Source organism: Equus caballus, chromosome 21, assembly GCF_041296265.1.
Source record: "Equus caballus isolate H_3958 breed thoroughbred chromosome 21, TB-T2T, whole genome shotgun sequence".
Classification (NCBI taxonomy): Eukaryota; Metazoa; Chordata; class Mammalia; order Perissodactyla; family Equidae; genus Equus; species Equus caballus.
Window position 1 is genome coordinate 66,767,179 of NC_091704.1, and position 22,538 is coordinate 66,789,716.

Sequence of the window (22,538 nt, forward strand, 5' to 3'; positions counted from 1 at the left end):
CCATCCTCATTAATACAGCTGTCACTGAATTTTCTCTTTCAAACCAACACACGGTGGTATTGGAGGAACTCCGGAAGGGCATGTCGAATAGGGCACAGAAGACCCAAGAATGCAATTTCCACACAGAGTGCCATGGAAGGATTGAGTCCAAGATGTTCGGGTTAAATGAGGCTCAGACAACAGCTCATGTTTTAAAATGCATGCTTCAACTCTGAAAAGCTAAAAGGAAAAGATTAAAAGAGTAGCCTAGTAAAAAAAAAACAAAACGTGAAAGGCTTCTGTAATTAAACATTTTGGGGCATAATCATAAAAGCCGTGCCAACAAATTGCATTTCCTCAGTGCATCATCTATCTTCCTGTGAATGGAAGCCAAGAACATCCTTTGCTAAATGACTTTAATGCAATCTCTATATGGGGGCTTGTTTTAAGCAAATAAAAAAGCAATGCATGGTGGAAAACTCACCCTGACTGGATAGATGTTCTTTCTATTTCATTTCAAATTTGCACAGCCGAGAAAGGTAGCCTTCCCTCAGTCCTTACACTTCTTTTTCTTCTGTTTTTTTTTTTAAAAAAAGGTAGCTTTATTGAGGTGTAATTAACATACAAAAAAACTGCACATATTCAATGTCTACAGTTTGATGAGTTTGGAGATACGTGTACCCTGTGAAACCATCACTGCAATCAAAGTAACAAACAAATCGATCACCTCTGAAAGTTTCCTCCTGCCCCACCCCCTCTTTGAGGTAAGAACACAAAACCTGAGATCTACCCTCTTAGCAGATTTTTCAGTGCTCAACACGGTCTTGTTATCTACAGAGACAGTGTCGTACAGCATATCTCTAGACCCTTTTCATCTCACATGACTGGGGAGTTGGTCAACAGGTATTCAGTCCTTAAGCTTCTTAACATCTGTCCACAGTCTCTCCATTTTCGAATTCCCTCTGTCTGTGACCTCAAGGTCACCACAGCCTCGCAGGGGTCAGATGTCTCTCACTTCTCTGACTATTCCTGGGATGTGGTCGCTGTCTGTCCTATTCTTTCTACCTCTCACCCATCCTCTCACACAGCTCCGAGCTTGCCCAGAAGGAGGCCATCATCTCTATTTGAAACTAATCTATCTCTTGGGCTCCAAACTCTCACCTCCTCCTTCCCACCCTCACAGGGACAGCACAACATTCCTGCACACCCACCCGGGTTTCTTCCCATTTCTCTTCACCCCCAGATTCAAAACGTGCAGCCCGTCTTAGCTCCTCTTCCTCTTCCTCACCCTTCCTCATGACACGAAGCGTCTGGATTCTTCCTCTGCAATATCCCTTACGGTTATATTGACTTCTGTATAAAATAGGGGCCCTGGAACTTCTCCCTCAGTGACACCTTCCCATCAATAGCAGCCATAATGATTTCACTTTGTTTTGTGAGGGCCTAACGAATTATTAGTCTTTTAATGAAGAACTTTGATATTAATGAGGTTTCGATAGGTATCATACATGTATGTCTAGACACTCGTGTGCGTGTGTGTGGAAGCACTGTAACCCAGTACCTATAGTTCTTCACAAGATGCTAACAAAAAGGCATCATATACAAGAAGCTCTACCACATGGCCATGACTTCTTCATAACTCTGCTTCCCTTTGTGTTCAGGCCAACAACAAAGAAAAAGCTCACAGCGTGCAGGCACTGGTACATTTTGTGGCATTGGAGAGATGGAAAAAAGAGGGAATGAAGACATGAGCCTCTTCCACTGCTCCCGCTGAGCTGGCCTGAGGGAAGCCCTGCTGCTCTACGGGAGCTCCCCTGACAGTGGGAGGCCAGTCTCACATCACAGTGCAGAATCTGCGCTCCAAACTCTACCCCCGAGGCTCCCAACAGAACCTCCGAGCGTTTTTCAGTATGTGACAGCTACAGTACTGACACTTTATCACTTGTTACATCTGGAAACTGACCCGTGAAGGATCATTATACCTATTCTACCCATTTTACATATGAAGAAACTGAGGCTCAAAGAAATAAAGTCCCTCACAGCCAGCAAGCAGTGAAGCCAGACTCAGAGGTTGGGAATTTCTGGCATAAGCTGGTCCAGCATTCATGCCTCCTTGCTGTTCCCCTAAACCACTGGGCTTCTCCTTGGCAGCCCCATCCCTCCGTGTGGCCCATCCAGCTCCCTCACCACTCGACTCATCATTGCAACCCCAGCCCAGCACACTCCTCTCCCTCATCTTATTCTCCTATTTCCACCTTCTAACAAAGTCTGTAACTGAGCAACATGCTGTGCTGTATGTAATGTTTACTTTGTTCCATTAGAATGTACGTTCCATGAGGGCAAGAGTTTTGTCCCTTTTGTTCCTGCTAATTCCACTTATTACAATAAATACAAATTACAACACATAATTATTTGTTGAACTAATTCCTCTCTAAATGTCACTCCAGAGACAGAAAGGACCCTTTATGAAGGCGGAGCGGCTCTGAAATGACTCATGGCCTGGCGCCAAAGGATTTCCCAGGACATCCCCTGAGGAAGTGGCAGTTGTTTCATCTGGACTCAGAGCCCCTCCCCAGCACGGAAGCATCCCCAACAAGCTGCCCATGCCTGCTGTGCCGGCCTTATGTTCTCTGTTCCACAGTTGTCGTTCAGGAGCCCATGAGAGAGCTGGGGACGGCCGGTCACCCAGTCAGGCCCCCGCAGTCAATCTGCTTGCCAAACGCACCAGCTGCTGAAGAGATGTCACGGCCAACACCCAGGGATCACTCAACAAGGACGTTCTGACTTAAGGACCTTTGTTTCAGAATGAGAATCCTGGAATTCCTTAGTCCATTCCATGGCCCTGTTTTTCTGGTTTGCTAATATTATCAGTTCATGATATTTGAAGGACGGGTTGAAATTGAGTGGGACCAAAATACAAGTCACAGAAATATCAAAGCCAAGGCACAGAATGTTTCAATACATCAGTATGAAAATGGAACAGGCGATGGGAGAGACAGAAACATGAGACCCGCAGTTCCAGTGTCGTCTCCTTAGGTTACTGCATTGTTATTCACTCCTCCCACGGGAAGGCACTGTCATTCTCCCTCCTCAGGGTGGTTCTGTCCATAACATCACCATGGACACAGAATTAGCAAGTACCAAACCATGAAATGTAGGGTCAGGTTCTTGTGCACCCCTGGTCACCACATTTTCATCAACCCATCAATACATCGCCTTGTTTTATTGGGTTTCTGGTAAAGACACCTTACTTACCATATATTGTTGATTCATTAACACTGAACTCATGCCAAGAGCCCTGTCACTCACGCCTGAATGAAGCTTGTCTAACCCAGGTATTTTCTCCATGAGGCACATCACAGGCCTCCTGCACTTGAGAACGCTAGACAGCACTCCAGCAAGATGCCTGGGGACCATTCTAAGCAATGAAATCATCAACAAAATGCAAAACACGTGGCACTAACAGACCACGAAAAGGACACCTGCTTATAGAGTGAGACGGTAAGACGAAGGCAGAGCGACACCTCGTTCCGCCTCAGCTGGAAACCTGCACACCGGCACCTCATATTTTTCACCACTCTGGGCATGTCCACAAATGACACTGACTATTGATTTGAGGTTTACAAACCATTTTAGCGAGTAGGAAAAATCACAAATATGGAATCTACAAGTAACAGGGATGGACTGTATTCCCATTCCATGCTGAATTTCTCAAAAACGAAGGTAAGAACTTGGAGAGTTCCAGGGGTTTCTAGAATTTTAACAGTGTCTTATATCTACAAAAATCTAAGTCACTTGATTACCTGTTGGGGAAAAAGAATACTTGCCAATCTGAGGATATCGTTCACGTCTAACAGTTTTAAGCGCTGGAGTGTCTGCTGTTAAATCATGTTGGGCACGAACATCTGAGGGTTGGGAGAGAAGCTGCAGTCATGTTGGGCCACCAGGTTTGGGATGGCACAGGCCCGGTTGCTGACCACAATGTCCTGTACTCAAAATGAAGACGAAACCTTAGCTGTTCTTTTAATGGTCGACACATTCTCTAACTACACTAGGGCCCTTTATTTTCAATTGGAACTGATTAGAAATCTTATGGACTCTTAAGGAAAAGTGAATTCATTTAATTAAGTAACAGCTTATATGCAATGGGAGTGTTTCCAGGGCTTAGAAATGAGCCGTCTTATGCCCTAACTGTCCCTGCCAATCACAGACTCCAGGTGCTGCTGACCACGTCTGCTGGAGATTCTGATTACGTCATATGACTAAAAGGACAAGTTTCCACATTGGGACATGTGTTAAATAATGAGTGAAGGGGCGTCCAGAAGAGAAGATGCCAGCCAAAACCAAGCCTTGGTTTTCCGCCAATAGAGGGAAAAAAGGCTCTTATTCCAAAAATATTTATTCTCTTCCCTGGGCCACACTTGATATCAGGGACCTTAAATTGGTTCACTTGAGAGTATTGGCATGACGTTGACACTGACCCCACAGGATCTCCAAACAACACAGCCCACGACTTCTGCCCAACATAACCTGCCAAAACAATGACCTCATTGTGCAACCGTATATTCCTCAGACTCTGCTGCAGCCTGAATAAAATACCCAAAGAAAGAGAGCTCATAACCTGCCTTGTTCTCATCTGATCTTCAACACACACCCAACTGAATAGGTTGCCCAGGTAACCTAACACCAGTAAGAAGGTATTCAGACGGAAGCATTCTCTGAACAGCAATAAAATCATAAACTGGCATTCTGAGTGAAAGTGAATTAATTCCCCACAATCAGCTATAAAGCTACAAAAGAGATTCTGGACCCATGCAGACTTCTCACAGGACAGACACCCAGGAAATCACGGCTGAAGTGATTGGCTCTTTATAATCACAATACGTGAGACACGCTTCTGTAGAACCCCACTTCCACCCACAAGGTCTAGGGTCTCTGTGCCCTCCCCCACCATGAAACTCACAGATAACCAGACCAAAGCTTACAGAAGCCACACCAGAGACCAGCAGACAGATGCCCTCCAAATTATAAAGGCATGTTTCCGCTTTAGGTTATAAGACAGCTCTTAGAGTGTGTGCTCACATCCTTAGAGCACACAGCATCCATCTGTCTCCTGCTTAGCTTTGGTGGCTTTGCACTTCCCACAAGGAGAGAAGTACCAATTGTCATATCTAGATTCTGAGTTTCATCTTCAAAGATGCATGTTTCATGAAGCTCACATGGAATGCAGAACATCAGATGTTGACCGAGAGCCTGTGTGCACCACACCGAGTGTATTTGCAGCTAAACTGCAGCATATACCTTAAAAGAAGACACACAGAAAATAACTGAAGGAAGAGAGTGACAGGATTTTCATCAATCTACAATCATTTTACTTCATTCTTCCATGCTAATATTATATTTGTTGTCATAATGGATCACTAAAACAACTATCAAAAATACAAACATGTCATACTCAACAGCATGCACCAGTAAATTTAGAAGGCACAGAGGTCTTCATTTTAATTCTTCACTCTTATAAATTTTTGTGAATAGTTTCTTTTTTTAATAATTGGGAACTAAGGAAAATGACATCCAATTATAATAACAATTACTTTATAGCATTTAAAGATTACAACATTAATTAATGCTCCAAATATTTATTGCAAGTAAATGGAATGATATCACCTTTTAGCTATTTCTTTTCAATGATCATAGTCTTTGAACATTTTGATTGGGTTTTCATTAACCTTTAAATACAGATGCCAGTGACCAAACCCTGCCACCACCAGCTCTTACATTCCCTGCCATTTGTATAGTGCTGTACAATTTTTTAAAAGTTTCGAAAAGAGAACACTTCTTATTAAAACTGGTTAACAATAACACACTTTCAGGGAGAAATAGAGGGTTGTTTTTTCACGATGGTGAACAGCGATTACAGCCACAGAGGCTGTGGGGCCAGGAAGCAGCAGGACAGCCTGCTGACGGCTGAGAGGGAGGCAACGAGGTCAGATTCTAAAAGCTGGGCTGGGGACCCACGACACAGCATGGCAAGCTCAGGCAAATCCAGGCCAACGGCAAAGTTGTGTTCAGCATATCTGATGTTCTTTTTATTTCTTTTTAAATTCTACATAAAAGGTAAAATACTAAAACCTGAAGTTTTTAAAGGCCAACAAATAATACGACAGCCACCTGTGAACATACACATACACTGAACCTTGTGCCATTAGAGGCTGTATTTGTCACATATATATATTTCCAAAACAGATATATCATGAACATAAACATATATACATATATACGTAGACGAAACATACACACACACAGGAAGTTACAGCTCAAGTCTCCCTTTCACATTCTCTTCTTTCCTCCAGAAAAAAACAGGAGGCTGAAATCAGTACGTTATTCTTCTCATCCATGCTTTCATTCTTAATATTTGCATCCATAAGTATTCAAAATGCAGATACATATATTATCAGTCTACCTTTGCAACTTCCTATTTCATTCAACATTATGGCTTTCAAGATTCATCAGTGTTGATATACGTACGTAGGTCTATTTTATTCACTTGACTCATTTCGTGTATTTCATTGAATAAAAATACTGTAATTGACTTATCCAGTTGCCAGCTGATTCATCTACATACCTTCTTGTGCACACATGTAAGACCGTTCCTTGACTATCTACAGAGAAGTAAAAGTAATTGGGATGGGTCTTTCCTCTTACATTTCTTCATCACTTTTCTTTTACAGTGTTTTTAAATTTTTTTATTTTAATTGTTTGTTTGCTTTTCAAAGCTTGTTTAAGAAATCATTCTCTATGCTGATGCTACAAAGAGATTTCCCTTGCAATTTTTATTTTTATTGAAATCCTTAATGGTTTGCTTTCCTCATTTAGATTTTAATCCACCTAGACTTCATATTTTTATACGGAATGAAGTAGGACTCTGATTTTTTCCCTAAGATAGTCAATTCTTCCTTTTGTTCATTTATTTCATTTATTCATTTTTTCACTTGACGCAACAGGCCAGCCTACTCCTACTGTTTTAACCCCACTTCTGCCCTACGAGACAGGTCTCTTTCTGAGCTCTCTCTTCTGTTCCCTGGGTCTGTTTATCTACATCTGGGCCAATATGATAAAATTAGATTTGATTACTTTTTTATTTTATTATATAAATCCCCATTTATTTCCCTTCTACAAGAAATTCAGTTCATCTGTCTACCAAAAACAAAAGCTATTTCATTGCTTCACAATTTTTAGAATAATGCATCTGTGTTTTTATGTTTCTTAAAATATTTGATTCTTTAGTTATATCCCCCATCAAGAGGCAAAAACAGTAATAAAAGTAATTTTTGCATATTGAGAGCATTAAAGAAAATACAGATTAGTGACCTAGGCATTGTGTGTGTGTGTGTGTGTGTGTGTGTGTGTGTGTGTGTACCATGCTCAATGAAAAAAATATTCTTTTTTAAAAAACAGGCTGAACTAGAAACCGAATTTCAAATGACTCAGCAATTGATTTGCGAATCTTTTAAAAAGTTTAACAGGTATTAAATCTTTGCTGAAGGAATCATCTCCTCCTTACATTCGATCAAAATGGAAATACTGCCATTCCCTGAGACCATCTCAGTAACCTCATTCTCCTTAAAGATCCCTCCTTTCTTTTAGCCATTACAAAAGCCTGGAGGGACACGGCCAAGAGCCAGTGAGTCAGCACATCTGAAAGGAAGGAAGGAACAGGGGGTTCCAGCCCTAGACCTGCTACAAGTGTTTGGCAAGTCACAAAATCTTTTCTTGTATCTCAGGTCTTTTGTTTTTTGGGTTCTTTTCATATTTAAAATGGGAATCACACCTCCCACTTGAAGATACTCTATCAATGATTTGAAATGGAGTATGTGAAAATTCTTTCTAAGCTGCAAAACCTCATTCACTATTTTTACATCTTTATTGAGGCATAATTGAGATGTAAGAAACTATTATATATCCCAAGTACAAGTTCTTTGTCAGATAGATGTTTTGTAACTATTTTTTCCCCAGTCTGTGGCTTGAATTTTCACTTTCATTAACAGTGTCTTTGAACAGTAAAAGTTTTTAAATTTGATCAAATCCTATTGACCGGGTTTTTTTCTTTAATATTTCACAATTTCTGGTGTGCTCTATTTAAGAAATAGCTTTCTAACCCAAAGGTACCAAGAACCTTCTCTCATGTTTTCTTCTAGTAGTTTTATAGCTTTAGAACTAACTTTTAAGTCTATGATTCATTTTCAGTTAATTTTTGTATATTGTGTGAGCTAAGGGTAGAAGTTTATTTCTTGCCCACGGCTATCTCAGTTTTTCAACAAGTATTATTGAGAAGCTTATATTTTTGCCATTGAATTGGCTTGGAACACAGTCAAAAACAGACTGACCATACACGTGTGACTATTTCTGGACAGCCTATTGTAGCCCATTGCCCTAAACGTCTATTTTTGCATGAATACTATACTATGTTGATCACAGTAGTTTTATAATAAATCCTGAAACCCAGTAGAGTAAGATCTTCATGTTCTGCTTTGTCAAATTTGTTTTGACAATACAATTCTAGGTATTTTTCATGTCCATATACATTTTAGAATCTGCTAGTTTCTCTCTACAAAAAAGCTTGCATTGAATAGACAGAGAGATTGCATTGAATATATAATATATATATAGAGAGAGAGAGGATGAATTTGGGGAGAACTGACAACTTAATAACATTGAGTCTTTGGCTCTGTGAATAGAGTCTACCTCTCCAGTTATTTATTTCTTTAACTTCTGTCAACAATGTTTCATAGTTTTCCATGTAGAAGAGTTACATACATCTCTTCAAATTTACTCCTAAGTATTCTATATTTTTGACGCAATATTAAATGGTATTTTTTTCAATTTCTGATTGGAAGATTCTAATATATAGGAATACAATTTATTTCTGTATCTCAGCCTTGCAAACTGTAGCCTCACTAAACCCACTTACTAGTTCTAGCAGCATTTTTTAGGTTCCACAGGATTTTCAACAGAGACCAAAACTGTTCAATAAAAATATGATGCAAACCACGTGTAGAATATGAAATTTTATAGGAGCCACATTAAAAGTAGGTAAAATTGAGTTTTAACAACACATCATATACAGCCTATTTTTCCAAAATATTACAACTTCGTCATGTAATGATTAAAGAAATTATGAATGAAATAGTTTACGTTCTTTTCTTCACACTTTGTCTTTAAAAGTCAGCATTCACATGTGCAGCACATCTCAACTCGAAACAGGCACATCTCAAGCGTTCAGTAGCCTCAGGTGGCTGGTGGCTCCCATAACGGACAGTCCACACACAGACGGACAACCCAGGCAAACTTCTTATTTTCCAGTCTATAGTCTTTTGCTGCTTCTTTTTGCCTTTTGCACCAGCTAGCACGGCCAGTAAATGCTGAAGAGAAGTGGTGATGGTGATGGTCCTTACCTCACTCCCGCCTGCAAGCGACAGTATCAGTCTTTCACTGGTAAGAATGGTGCTGTACTGTTTACAGGTGTTGAATTTTGTCAAATGCATCCTCTGCTTCTACAGAAATCATGACATGTAGTACATTTATTGGAATGATCTCTAATGGGGTGAATCACATCCATTTATTTTTGAATGTAGACCAACTTTACATTCTTGAGATAAACTCCATTTCATCTTTCTATATTTAATATCTATTTGCTTTTTGCTGGACAAAATTTACTAAAATTTTGTTAAGAATTTTTGTGTCTATGTTCTTGAGAGATATTGATCTGTAGTCTCCTTTCCTTATAATATCTTTGGCTTTGGTGTCAGAGTAATGGTGGCCTCATGACATGAGTTGGGAAACGTTCCTTATTCTATTTTGTGGAATAATTTGTGTAGTATTGGGATTATTTCATTCTTACATTTTGGTAGAACCCATCAGGGAAGACATTTGGGCCTGGAGTATGCTTTGTGGAAGGATATTTAACAACATATTCAAATTATTCCATACATATAGGGCTTTCTGGTTATTGGTTTCTTCTGGAATGAACTTTGTTAGTTTGCTTTTCAAGGAATTCATCCATGTCATCTAGACTGTGGAATTTATTGGCATAAAGCTGTTCATATTTCTTTAACCTTTTAAAGTCTGTAGGATCTATGGTGACAACCCCTCTCACATCCCTAATATTGGTAAATTTTTTTTCCTCCCCAAAGCCCCCATACATAGTTGTATATCCTAGTTGTAGGTCATTCCAGTTCTTCTATGTGAGCTGCTGCCACAGCATGGCAACTGACAGACGGGTGGTGTGGTTCTGCAACCGGGAAATGAACTCGGGCTGCTGAAGTGGAGTGCGCTGAACTTTAACCACTAGGCCACGAGGACTGGCTCCAAATATGGGTAATTTTATCTTCTTTATTTCTGATCAGTCTGGCTAGAGTTTTATCAATCATCTCAAAAAACCAGTTTTGTTTCATTATCTCTGTCTTTCTGTTTACAATTTCATTATCTTTTGCTCCTTTTTATTCCCTTTCTTTTAATTTGCACTCCTTTTTTTGTTTCTTAAGTTGGAAGCTTAGGTTATTGATTTGAGCCTTTTCCTCTTTTATTGTACAAACACTTAATGCTATAAATTTCTCTCCAAGCACCGTTTTAGCTGAATCCCACAAACTGTGATCCATCATGTTTTCATTTCATTCAGTTCAATGTACTTTCTAATTCCCCTTCTAATTTCTTCTTGGACTCCTGAGATATTAAGAAACGGGCCGTTTACTTTCCAATTATTGACTGATTTTCAAAATTTCTTTCCATTAATTCTAAGTCCATTATGCCCAAAGAACATCCTTTGTATATAGTAATATTTTAAACTTACTGAGACTTTTATGGTTCAGAATACAGTCCATCTTGGCCAACGTTCCACATGCGTTTGAAAGAACACATATGCTGCATTGTTGGGTGGCGTGTTCTGTAAACATCAGTTAGATCAACTTGTTTGGTAGTACTTTTCAAATCTCCTCTGTTCTTATTGATTTTCCTTCTTAATGTCCCATTCGTTATTGAGATAAAGCTGCTGAAATCTCTGAGTTAGACTATGGGCTTTCGCGTCGTGTATTTTGAATCTCTGTCACTAGGTGCATACAGGTAATGGAACTGTTAGGCCTTCCTGATGAAGTGATTCCCTCTGCATCAGGAACGGTTCTTCTCTGTCACCGGCACTTGATCTTCCAGGCCCTGTACCAGGACTTACTCTTCCCCAGGTTCCTCCTCTGGCCATGGCGGGTTCCTCCCATTCATGTGCTCATTGGCCCTCAAGTGGAGACTTGACAGGACCTTACAAATCCCCGTAGCCCATGCTCTCTCTCTTTCTGCAGCTCTCTCCTCTCTCCTCTTTGGTTTCTGTTCTAAGAATTCCAGCACTTTTGCCTTCCCCAAACCTGAACTCTGCTTCTTCAACTCTGTGCCACTGCCGGGTGAGGATGATATTAGTGGCTGCTGAGAAAAGGAAATCTGAAATACTGCAAGCTGGAAGAGCTAAGTGAGGTGTTGCTTAGCAACTCTTAATAGGAAATAATTTAACTCTGGATTTATTTTTTTCCTGAGAACCTGCTGCTCTTGCCTGGAGTCTAGAATGCACGCCCCTTCATGCTGGCAGCTCCCCTGCGTGCATGCATGGGTGCACACACACAGTCCTAACCCACCAGCGACAGGCTGCACTATTCACCAGTTCCCGTAAGTATGTTACTTTGGCTATAACAGCATCCAAGATTCAAGGCCAAAGTGGCTGGAATTCCATGATCAGCACAACCTTTCATAAAGTCATTTGGCAAACACAAGGGAGACAATGCAGGAAGCCCTAAGACAACCACCATCCAAAATGTCTCCATTTAAACCGAGTCAGTGACAGATGTTTTGGAAACCTGCAGAACATTTTTCCTCCCTTGCAAAATCCCAGCTCTTTCAGGAAAGCACTACAGATTCCAGGCTGCAGTCACGACTCCTTTTTTCGACTTCACGTTGACTTCCCCCGGAGGTGCCTCCAGATGCCCTGAGCTGCACACACAGGACCAGGGTTCTCGTGACGGTGGCCACGCCCTCCCCCCCCCCCTCATCCCCCAGAGCATGTGAGCTATACTGCGCAGGCTTCGAGTAAGGCCGCAGACAGTACCCAATGCAGGCGCGGCTCGGGGAGAAGCGAGTGATGGGCTGGACCAAGCCCTGCACCTGCATCCCCACGAATGCCTCCCAGGGCCCTGAGTCTGACGGGTTTTTCCTTCGCGGAAGAAAGGGGCTGGTTATAGGTTTATAGGAGCTAAGACAGAACCAGCTGAGAAAACCAGCAGAAAGAAGTGAAATTTTAAGGATCTGCTTATAAGTGACTCATTTCATTATAAAAGCAATCACTGATTCCCAAACAATAATACTAATATACACGGACACTTGTTTCTTGGGTCAGATAAGTCCCATTTCTCTTACCTAGTCATCTGAGGGGTGAAAATACCTGCAACTGGGAATATCAGATGGCAATTCGAAACAGTGATATACTGGATTTTTTGGCGTCTCTGAAGTAACAGTTCCCTCCCTGTGAAGTTTTTCCAAATAACATCTACCCCAAAAGTGGCTCAGATAAAACACTTCAGAATTCCCAAATGCGTCCCTTCCTTGTCACACAATGATCTGTCATTTGCTGAGGCACAACAGGAAATAACCCACAGTCACTGGTGACAATGTGCACATGGAGATGATGTGTGATGATCACAATGCCAGAATGCCACGTTCAAATTCTGGCTCCCTTCCCAGCTGTGTGATTTTGGGGAAGTTGCTTAACCTCTCTGGGCTTCAGTTTTCTCATCTTCAAGTTGCAAGTACTTACTTCACAGGGTTGTATAAATCAAGTAAGTTATACGTGTAAAGGAACCCAACAGTGCCTGGCACAGGGAAGGATCAGGACTGTGGAAGTGTTTTCTACCATTAACATGGTAGGGGAGGCAAGTAGACAGATCCATTATGTGTACATTCATTCAGGCAATGCCTGCTTAATAGCCAGATAACAGTTTAATCAAGATAACAATCTTCAGTACCAGGGCCTGTTCCCCTAGAGAAAAGCACGGGAGGAGAGAAAGAAGAGGAAGCAGAGAGATTGTTTCAGAAACACCAACAGAAATGTCTAGTTGAGCCAGACCAGGGCGGGAAGTCCCAGAGAGGGTCTTGGTCCCTCCTCAGGTCACTGGACAGTCAGGACACTCTGGCTGGGAACTAACAGCTGGGAAAGCACAGAAATGCCAGCTCCGCTCTCAGTCGCCAGCGGTGGGCGGGACCTCATAACTACGCTGCAGGCTGGGCCGCTCTGTTGCAAGTCCTGAAAGGCCACATTTCATCAGTAGGTTCTTTGCCATTAAAAAACAACAACAAAAATATTTAAGTCTTCACCTTTGTTGTTGAATGAAATAATTTTCTATATTACTTTTATTATTTTTCTTGTGGGTCCTTCTTCATATTAACTCCAAACACCCCCTGAGAAATCGCCCTGGTACACACAAGCATACAAAGATGTGTTTCTTGGACACTCAGGGACAATCTCTCTAAGCTGGACTTTTCTCCTTTTGTTCACAGGCCACGAGGTTCTTCCAATGGTAAATACACTCTTTAATCGCATTCCAAGTGACGGCACTAAAGGAAAAGCAAACCAATCCTGTACCATTTCAAAGTCTACGCGAAGCCTTTATTTTCTTTCATTTTCACTTAAAAAAAGATTTTTGCACGTTCATGTCCTATTTTTGCAAGAAAACACACTTAGACACATGCTGACTATTTGGCATCCTTTTAGGTAAGAGGACAAAGAAAGTCTCTTCTTCCTGAACCAAATGTTGCCCTGCAAGTGGGTAATTTTACAAATCTATACAATAACTTCAGCGTGGTCTGCCTGCCAAGGCTGAACTGGGGTTGTCAGGAAGGGAAGTATTTATTCAACTCTGTTCAGTGAACTCTTACGATGAGGGAAGCAGAAAACTGAAGTCAAGAGCAAACACGACTCAGCTCTCTTGTCCTCACTTGGCCAACGCGGCGTCTATGTGTGGAAGCGTCCACCCTTCTCAGGTGGCCCTCCTGCCCTGCTCCCTTCTGAGCAGGTATTTCAGAAGGAGGGGAGTTTTCAGCTGAGATGAAATGGATTTGTTCTTGTTAGAAATTCGTTAAATAAAACGTCATCTAAAAGCTTAGGCTTCACCAAGTGAACTAAAAGCATTACAAAAATGTATCCAGCAAGGTCTTACTCGATATCACTAATGCAGGAACCCAAAAGAAGCACTTCCATTATTCAGGCAGACAGAGGTGAGCCAAGGTTCTCTAAAGCACAAACACTCATTCATGATGCTCTGTCTACATGGCAATACGAGTGTCAGGTTATTTTCTCTTTATATTAATGAGCGTGGACTTATGTCAACAGGACATTCATACATAAGAACGTCTCTAATTCCTAATGGACGCTGGTTTGCAAAAGCGTCAAATCCTCCATGGCACGCATTTACTTCCAAGGTGGATTTGCAGTTCAAATGAAGGCTGACATCAAGAGCCGTTATGAAAATCTGAGACGGGGGAGTGAATATTACAGCAACATGCCACAAGACAGAAGTGGCCTCCTGTAGCAGGAGAGCACCCATTTCGGAAACACTGTCTTCCAGTGAAATGGTCTGTCATGGGTTGAACCATGTTCCCCTCAAACAGAGGTCCAAGTCCTAACCCCCAGTACCTGTGAAGGTGACCTTATTTGGAAATAAGGTCTTTGGGGATGTAACCAATTCAAGATGAGATCATTAGGGTAAGCCCCAAACCCAATATGATGGATGTCCTTATAAGAAGAGACACACAAACAAGCATGGCACATGATGATGGAGGCAGAGACTGGAGTGGTATGTCCACAAGCCAAGGAACCCTAAGGACTGCCAGAAACCACCAAATGCCAGAGGAGGCAGGGAGGGATCCTTGCCCTGGAGCCTTCAGAGGGAGCACGGCCTTGCTGACACCTTGATTTCGACTTCTGGCCCAGAGCTGTAAGACACTATTTGTCAGCCTCAGTTAAGCCTTTTCTGATAGGACTTACCCATCAGGAAAGCTCCGTGTCCTAGAGGCTCTCAGATAGGGACCATTGCTATGTTGTATACCTGCACTGGGCATGTGCAGAAAAGGGAAAGATGCTCCCCATACACATTGCCACTGAATGCCTGAAAAGAAGATTGTCCTATTTACGTGACCTAATAGAACAGAGAACACAAACACCTTACATGCCCCTCCACTAATGTGGAGTTCAAAACAGTTCAAGTATTTTTAAACCATTCAGAAGAACAAGATACAATACAGTGAAGGCAGCTCCCTCTTTGCTTATCGTTTTTTCAATGGGAAAGTCACAGCACAACAAAGGGCATTTTAGCAAATCAGCCCAAGCAAGAAGCAAGCAGACAGGACTTCCATTGAACATGCAGACGCTGCCACTAAACAGCTGGAGCCCAAACGCTGCAATTCACCACCCGACTTCACTCAGAGATTCTGGAACCATCAACAAAATGTCACTTTTAAATACTTTTCATCTGGGAGGCAGCTGTGTGGAACAGATGTCAGCTGGGTCGGGGTGCTGGCAGCCAGGGTGGAAGAGGACGTCAAGATGGGGTTCGCTTGGGCTGAATTACAACAGCAGTGATAGGAAGAGTCCACACGCGGTCAAGGCTGTGAGGGCAAACCACGCAAGTTTTTTCTTTTCCATTTTCCTTATTTCCCCAGGGACCCCTCCCAAACTGCACAGTCTCCAAGCTTGCCACCCTTTTACCTGCCAGTGCTTTCTGAGGACCACACACTGCAAAATCATCCCTTTTTGCCTGATCAAAACGGGCACCACCACACTTCGTTGTGCCCTGGCAACTCCGTACAATTCCACTTACTGAGGGTTTAAGAGCTGGTTCTTTCAGAGGCAACATTGATGGGTAGTCTTGTATTATACAGGGTTTCTCAGACTGGGCACCCCTGCCGTTTAGGGCTGGATAACTCTCTGTAGTCTGTGCACTGTAGGATGTTGAGCAACATCTCTGGCTTCTACCCACTGATGATATCCTCCCACAGTAATATACTCCCATCCAGGTTGTGACATCAAAGATGTTTCTAGACATGGACAAATGTCCCTTGGGGGCGAAATCGCTCCCAGTTGAGAACCACTGGTGTCACGAGTAAGAGCCAGCCTCTAGAGTCAGCCCCCTGAGTTCAAACCTCCTCTTCCACTCACCAGCAGCTTGGCTGTGAGCAAGGTACTTCACCACCCTTGTCTGTTTCTGCTCTTGTAAAAGTACGAGGGTGATGGTGCCCACCCCGTGGGGCTACACGAAGATCCATGAGGTTGTGTAAGGAAAGCACTCAGGCTGGGGCCGGCACAGCCCAAATGACGCACTGCTGGCTGACGACATTCTGTGCTCTGCACTGGAGATGTTGACAGCCGGGATCTGTACTCAAGCCACCTGCGCAGTGAAGAATTAACCTTACCCAAGGACAGGGCTGGCTCGGCCCCGGGCTCCTGGTAAGTCATCTCTAGGCCCCTGGAAGGCCCTGCCTGACAGGAGTGTCTTTGTCTGCCTGGGGTTTTGGCCAGCTGACAGTCTAAATGAGATTTACAACAGGTGCTTAGGGTCAAGAAGTATCAGTTCTGTCTCCAGAAAGCTGGAGACTAAAGGCCAGCCGTGCAGGCAGTACGTGATGGAGCCCCAGTGCAAAGTGCACACAGAGGGCTGGGCTGCGCTTCCCCGGTAGGCAGTACTCCATGCAGAGAGCCACATATCGCTGCCGAGACGGCAGCGCTGCCCATGACTCCAGAGGGAGAGGACAACGGAGGCTCCACATTTGCTAGTTTCCCCAGACACTTCCCTAGGCTGATGTTAATCTGCAGTCTTTCCCTGTAATAAACCATAGCTATGAGTCTAACAGCTTTCAAAGAGTTCTGTGAGTCCTTCAAGTAAGCCATCAAACCCCAAGGGGGTCTTCAGAACCCCAAACTTGCCACTGGTGTCAGCAGTGAGGGTGGTCTTGTGTGAACTGTTCCCTCCGCCTGTGCTGTAGGCTCACCCGGCATGTTCTTACGACAGTACTGTCACTGTAGCTGGCTTCTCGTGGGAAGCATTCCCAGAGCACACCTCCTTATGCACGGTGAACCTACAGTAACACTTCTGGAAGGTTCGTGCTCATTGAGGGGCCTACATCTATGATGCTGATATTAAAAGATGCCAGACTTTTGGTTAATAAGACAGAACACTTGCATTTTAAATCCCCATGCCTGTTGAATGGGGCAGGGGTAGCCAGGAGTGTTGGGCAGGATTTCAAACTCCAGTGGAAGAATGAGGCCGAGTGGCCCTCTTCTGGCAAGGCCCACAGCGTGAGGCAGATGAGGGGCCCAAGCCCCCAATCTAGGAAGAGTGGCCAAAAACCGCTGCCACCACTGAGCCTGCCTGTGGCCTTTTCCGAGCATCAAGCAGACACAGCCACACTCCCAGAAAGGTGTCCAGGCCACAAGCTGGGCCGGCCACCCATCAGCAATGTCAACAGGGCTGATGCTCCACACAGGAGCTAGTTCTGCCCCGGGCCCTTGTAGCGTGTGGAAGGTAACCCTCACACAGGTGGGGTTACGTGTTGGGGCAGAGAGGAAAAAATCCCAAATCAACCCTGAGGAAATGGAAGCGAAACGACTATGAAATAAGAATGTTTAAGATGCTTAAGGAGATTTTTAAAAGCAGGTGGAAGCAGCAATAAAACAACCAAAAGATAGTTAAAAACAGAACAAGTGGATACACAAAAAAATCTAACAACAACATATCTGGAGATGAACAAACACAGTCATCCATTAACGAAAACACTGAATGAGTAGCTTTGGGGCCCACTCTTGGCAGAGGACACTTGCACATGCAAAGACACAGTGGTGGAGAGACAGTCACAGCCCTGCCCAGGAGGAGCTGATATCCTTGCAGGGGAGACCATCAATCAACAGAGAGGGATGTGTAATATGATCTGAGGTGCTATGATCATCGTAAGTGCTAGGGGAAGACTAAAGCAGGGTGAGGGCTGTCGCCCAACAGGGGGCATCTGGAGGTCCAGGAAGGCTGCTCTTTGAAGGGGGTCAGGGAGGTTCATGAAGGTAACCCAAGAGCCATGCAATTACAGGGAGCAAGAGCGTTCCAGACAGTGGGAGGTCTTTACCCTGATTAATCGGTTCTTTTAAAATAATAATAATAAAGCAAATATTATATTACTGGTGAAACTAGAGATGTTCCATTTAAGCTGGAACTTTACACTCTATTATTCACTTCCGCATTAGAAGTCTTGGCTAATGTAATTAGACAATACAATAATACATAAGAGAAGAGTGAATTAAGGATTTGAAATGGAGAAACACTTTTTTAATTATCTGGAAATGATAATACTGTTTATATAAATCAACTGAGACCCTACCAGGAGTTCACTAAGATTACTGGATACAGATCAACATAAAAAACAATAATATTCTTATGCATCAACATTAAACAAATAGAAAAGGCAATTAGGAAAAAAGTCCCTTCTATACAACAACAAAAAACTTTAGGTACCTAACAACAAGTCTAAGGAAAATTGTTACCGATTTTAGGAAGAAAAAAAGTCTTTAAAAGACATAAAAGAAAACCAGAATTACTGGACAGACATGCCACGTAATTCTATGGAAACAAAACATTAAGACAGCAAATCTCTGGATGCTTTTTATAATATCCTTTTATTATTTCCTAGATGTTTAATACCTTTCAAAGTGAAAATTAAGAAATTCTATATAATTTGAATCCAGATCACAACTGGAGTTTTCACTGCACGTGACAAACTGATGCTGCAATTCGTATGGAAAAGTGAGCCAAGAAAATTCAGAACAAAAGGAAACCTGAAGAGCAAGGAGGGCCCACTTGCCCTTCCAGATAGTAAGGCTTCTTCCAAAGCTATGACACTGAAACAAGGGGGCACTGGTGCAAGGAGATGAGAAACCCCTAGGTCCACACCATAGGCCAACAAGCGATGCTCTTAACTAGTCTCCCGTGTCTGCTCCATGTGTGCCGTGAAGGCAGGAGGGATGAGGACCACGTGCACCAGTAAAGGCTTCTGGGTGAGGCTGCAGCTCAGTGAGGTGAAGAAGAGAGGTGGGAGTGGAGGCAGAGAAGGAGCTGAACATGGGGGCAGGGGCCCAATTCTCCAAGGGGCTTGAACGGGAGAGTGATGAGGAGAAGGACTGGGGAGCTTCCCTGACCACTGGAGCCTCTTCAGGGAGCTGCAAGAGAAGAAAGGTGGCACCACCACTTCTTCTGTCCACTGTGACAGTGTCCTTAAGAGCCAGAGACACCAACCTAAGTTCACCTAGTCCAGTCCTCTCCCTGTGCAGAAGAAACTGACGCCCAAAGGCGATGATGACTTGGCCAAGGTCATGAGTGACTTATTGACAGAACCCACTGGAAACCTCATCTTTGGGCTCATCCAGGGCTCTCTCCAGCTAAGGCACACCAGGAATGCTGTGTACCTTGTCCCTGGTACTGGAACCCTTTTGTGGGTTCCTGTCTTGAATCTCTCTTCTCCCTTGGCCTCCAGAGCAATTCTCCCTCACTAGTCCTCATCTTCTCCCAATGGCTTCTTCTCTATCCATTCTTGGCTGCTGTTCCTCTCCTATCCCCAGCTCTTGAGCTCCCACCAACCCTGTGATGGCCCTCTCAGTGCTCAATTCACTCTCCCTGGATGGCTTAGAGAACTCCACAGCTTTGATCAAGAGCTTGAGGTTAGTCACTTGTATATCCATATCTGCAGCCCAGACCTGCACCCTGGACAGCACCCTTTAATCCAGCAGTCAACGGGGCACACGCATGAGGCAGTGGCACCAGGGGAAAAGCCTACTCCTAAGACTACAGTCACCTAAAGATCTGACATCCTCCAGATGTCACCATTTTCTAAGCCAAGAGCCTCCCCAGGCTCAACTTGAAGAACTGTGGGTTTTCCAACAGGTGTAGGAAGCAATTCTATGGATATGATGTAATTACGTTGATACAGAGTCAGTATCACAGAAGTCTGTGTATAAGGAGGAAGACGAGTAACTGAGAAAGAGTTCAAAGGCAGTGACCAGTCTTTGAGAGTTAGATGCACAAGGTAAGATCCCAGATCCCAGAGGGATTCTGGAATGATAGGAAACCAGGAGAAGAATGGAGCTACAAAACTGTGGTGGCGAGGCATAAACCCAGACTTAGCCATCAAAAACTAGTGACAGGGTGAGACCCAGGCAAGCACCCAGCTACCAGTAGGTCTGATGAGTTAAAATGGGCATTGAGTGACTTCACCTATGGGGACACCGCCAAGACAGCTATTTCAGAAGACTTTCTTCTCAGCTACAGGTCTGCTGTTTACAGCTTAGAGCCAAGTTTTCAGAAGTAAGTATGTCACAAATCAAAGGACATAAAGAAAACCCAAGAAACATTTTAAAGTCTTACCTGATCCCAGGCAGAGACGGTACCTCCAAAACACATGAACAAGTACCCCATGGCCACGAGACACATCCATATCACCAATGAGAAGACGCGGAGCAGCTTCTTAAACACAGACTCGATGCAGACCAGGATGAATATCGCAAAGAAGATCGCCAGGGCAGTGGGAACTGTTATTAAAAACGCCACGTGGTCTTCAACTTCCTAAGGAGACAGAAAACATATTGCAAAGGTACAGTTCAGAAACAGTGCCATACTGATGATTTATGTGATCAAGATGCTATCAGCATTAATCCATGTCAAAATATATCAAGTTTTAAAAATTATTTTAGAAGTAGAACAGTTTGAACTTCTGAAAATTTCAGTTTCCTATTAAATAATCCTGTTTTTCTACACGAATAACCCAGTATTGGATATTTAAGTTATGCAAAATAGCTATAAAATTAAATTTAAATTTTCCCTGATACATGGAGAAATGAGTTTTATTCAAAAGTGAAGGCAAGAGCACATGATATCAGGATAAAATAAGATAGTCACGTGCACTGCCTGAATCAGAGGATCAGAGATGCCCCGGCCTTCAAAAGCAAGGCTTCAAGATGGATTTGAAATGTTTTATTTTAAAAAATCTAAAAACTATCTCAGTCGCTAAAGTGATGAGCTTTTATTTTAATGATGGCAATTAATGTTTTAACGGGAGCACAGGTTAACAGAAAAGGGTCAGAAGCACTAAATATAGATGATGAAGAGAGTGGGAAAGACTTAGAAGAATGCACCATTTTTCTAGTTTCCTTCCCCACGTCTCCCAGGCTCCAGTAGCACACAGAAAATGGGCATGTATTATTAGCCTCTTACCAACACATTTTTTAAAGAAAATCCACCTTTGCACACTAACGCTCATTTTCGATTTCTTTCTAGCCACACACACAAAAGGCACACTATTTCAATTCCACCTGATTTCAGCACAATGTGAGAGACCTCATGGTCCCTTTGGTTACAGTACAAGCTTGGATTTAGGCTTTAGCTTCTGCAAAACCTGATGCTGGAACCTTGCTCTGAACGGCATTCACCAGGGGCAGGAACACAGTTCAAGTCTTTAATCCTCACCCAAACATGCTTAGTTACTGAAACACCCAAAGGAGTTTCAATCAAAGAACCCATATGGCTGGGACCCTAAGAACTTCCACTGAGGTTTTGGAATAGTAAAGGTTACTGTAAAATCTGGGACTTATGGGGCGGCTCTCTCACATACTAGAAGCTGGTGAACCCTTCACCTTTTCTGGTTGGTGCAGGGTTCACTCCGTCCCATCAGCAGCTCTACCTTTACATGCAGACAAGCCCATCCAGAGATCCAACCACCAACCACAGGGAGATGGGGAAGCCAGCAACACAGTCAAGTAACCACTCTGAGTCCAGAGTAACATGGAGGGGACAGAAAGGGACCCAACTCACTACATTTCCCTTTCTCTCGCAGACAGATGTGGGTGCTAAACAATACCTGGGAAAGAGGCAACAACAACAACAACCATAGCAAATACTGCTATACATATTTTTGTAACCTAAGCACTCGTACCTACATTCACCTCTTTAATACCGACCCCAATCCTGTGAGGGGAGCACTGGTGCTGGCACTATTCCACAGGAGAGAAAAACCGAGGCACCAACGATGAGAATAAGCTGGCCTGGCTGTCGAGCTGAAGAGGGACAGAGCCAGGGATCTGAGGTCTGTTCTGGCCACCACTGTGTGCTCCGCCCTCTGGTTGTGCAGCAGGTGGCGAGCTAGACCAAAGGCCAACCCTTGAGTGGCCAAAAGAACGTATGTCTCCAGAACTGTAAGAAGACAGGAGGGTCAAGTGCAACGGTCTTATTCTCTCCCGCCACTGCTATTTTTGTCCACAATTAAGTGCCTACGTTGTACTTTTACTCAGACACATTTCACAATCATTGCAAAAGGGTATCAGGTGTACTCCAGGCTGCGCGCACTCTCCAGCACTCAGACCCCACAAATAAATGGACACGTGGACACAGCAGCATGTCTTCTGAGGACGTCACATTTGAGAACGATAGCCATGCACATGGAGC

At 43.3% G+C, this 22,538-nt stretch overlaps 1 protein-coding gene across 3 annotated transcripts in view; it reads right to left on the reverse strand.

The window, feature by feature from the left end:
- ADCY2 (adenylate cyclase 2) overlaps positions 1–22,538 on the reverse strand; it is a 404,157-nt gene that overhangs the window by 360,296 nt on the left and 21,323 nt on the right. For all 3 annotated transcript variants that reach the window (XM_023625864.2, XM_023625863.2, XM_023625862.2), the window contains exon 2: positions 20,466–20,663. In XM_023625864.2, the coding sequence (XP_023481632.1) occupies positions 20,466–20,663 (198 nt within the window). The remainder of the gene's footprint in view (positions 1–20,465; positions 20,664–22,538) is intronic.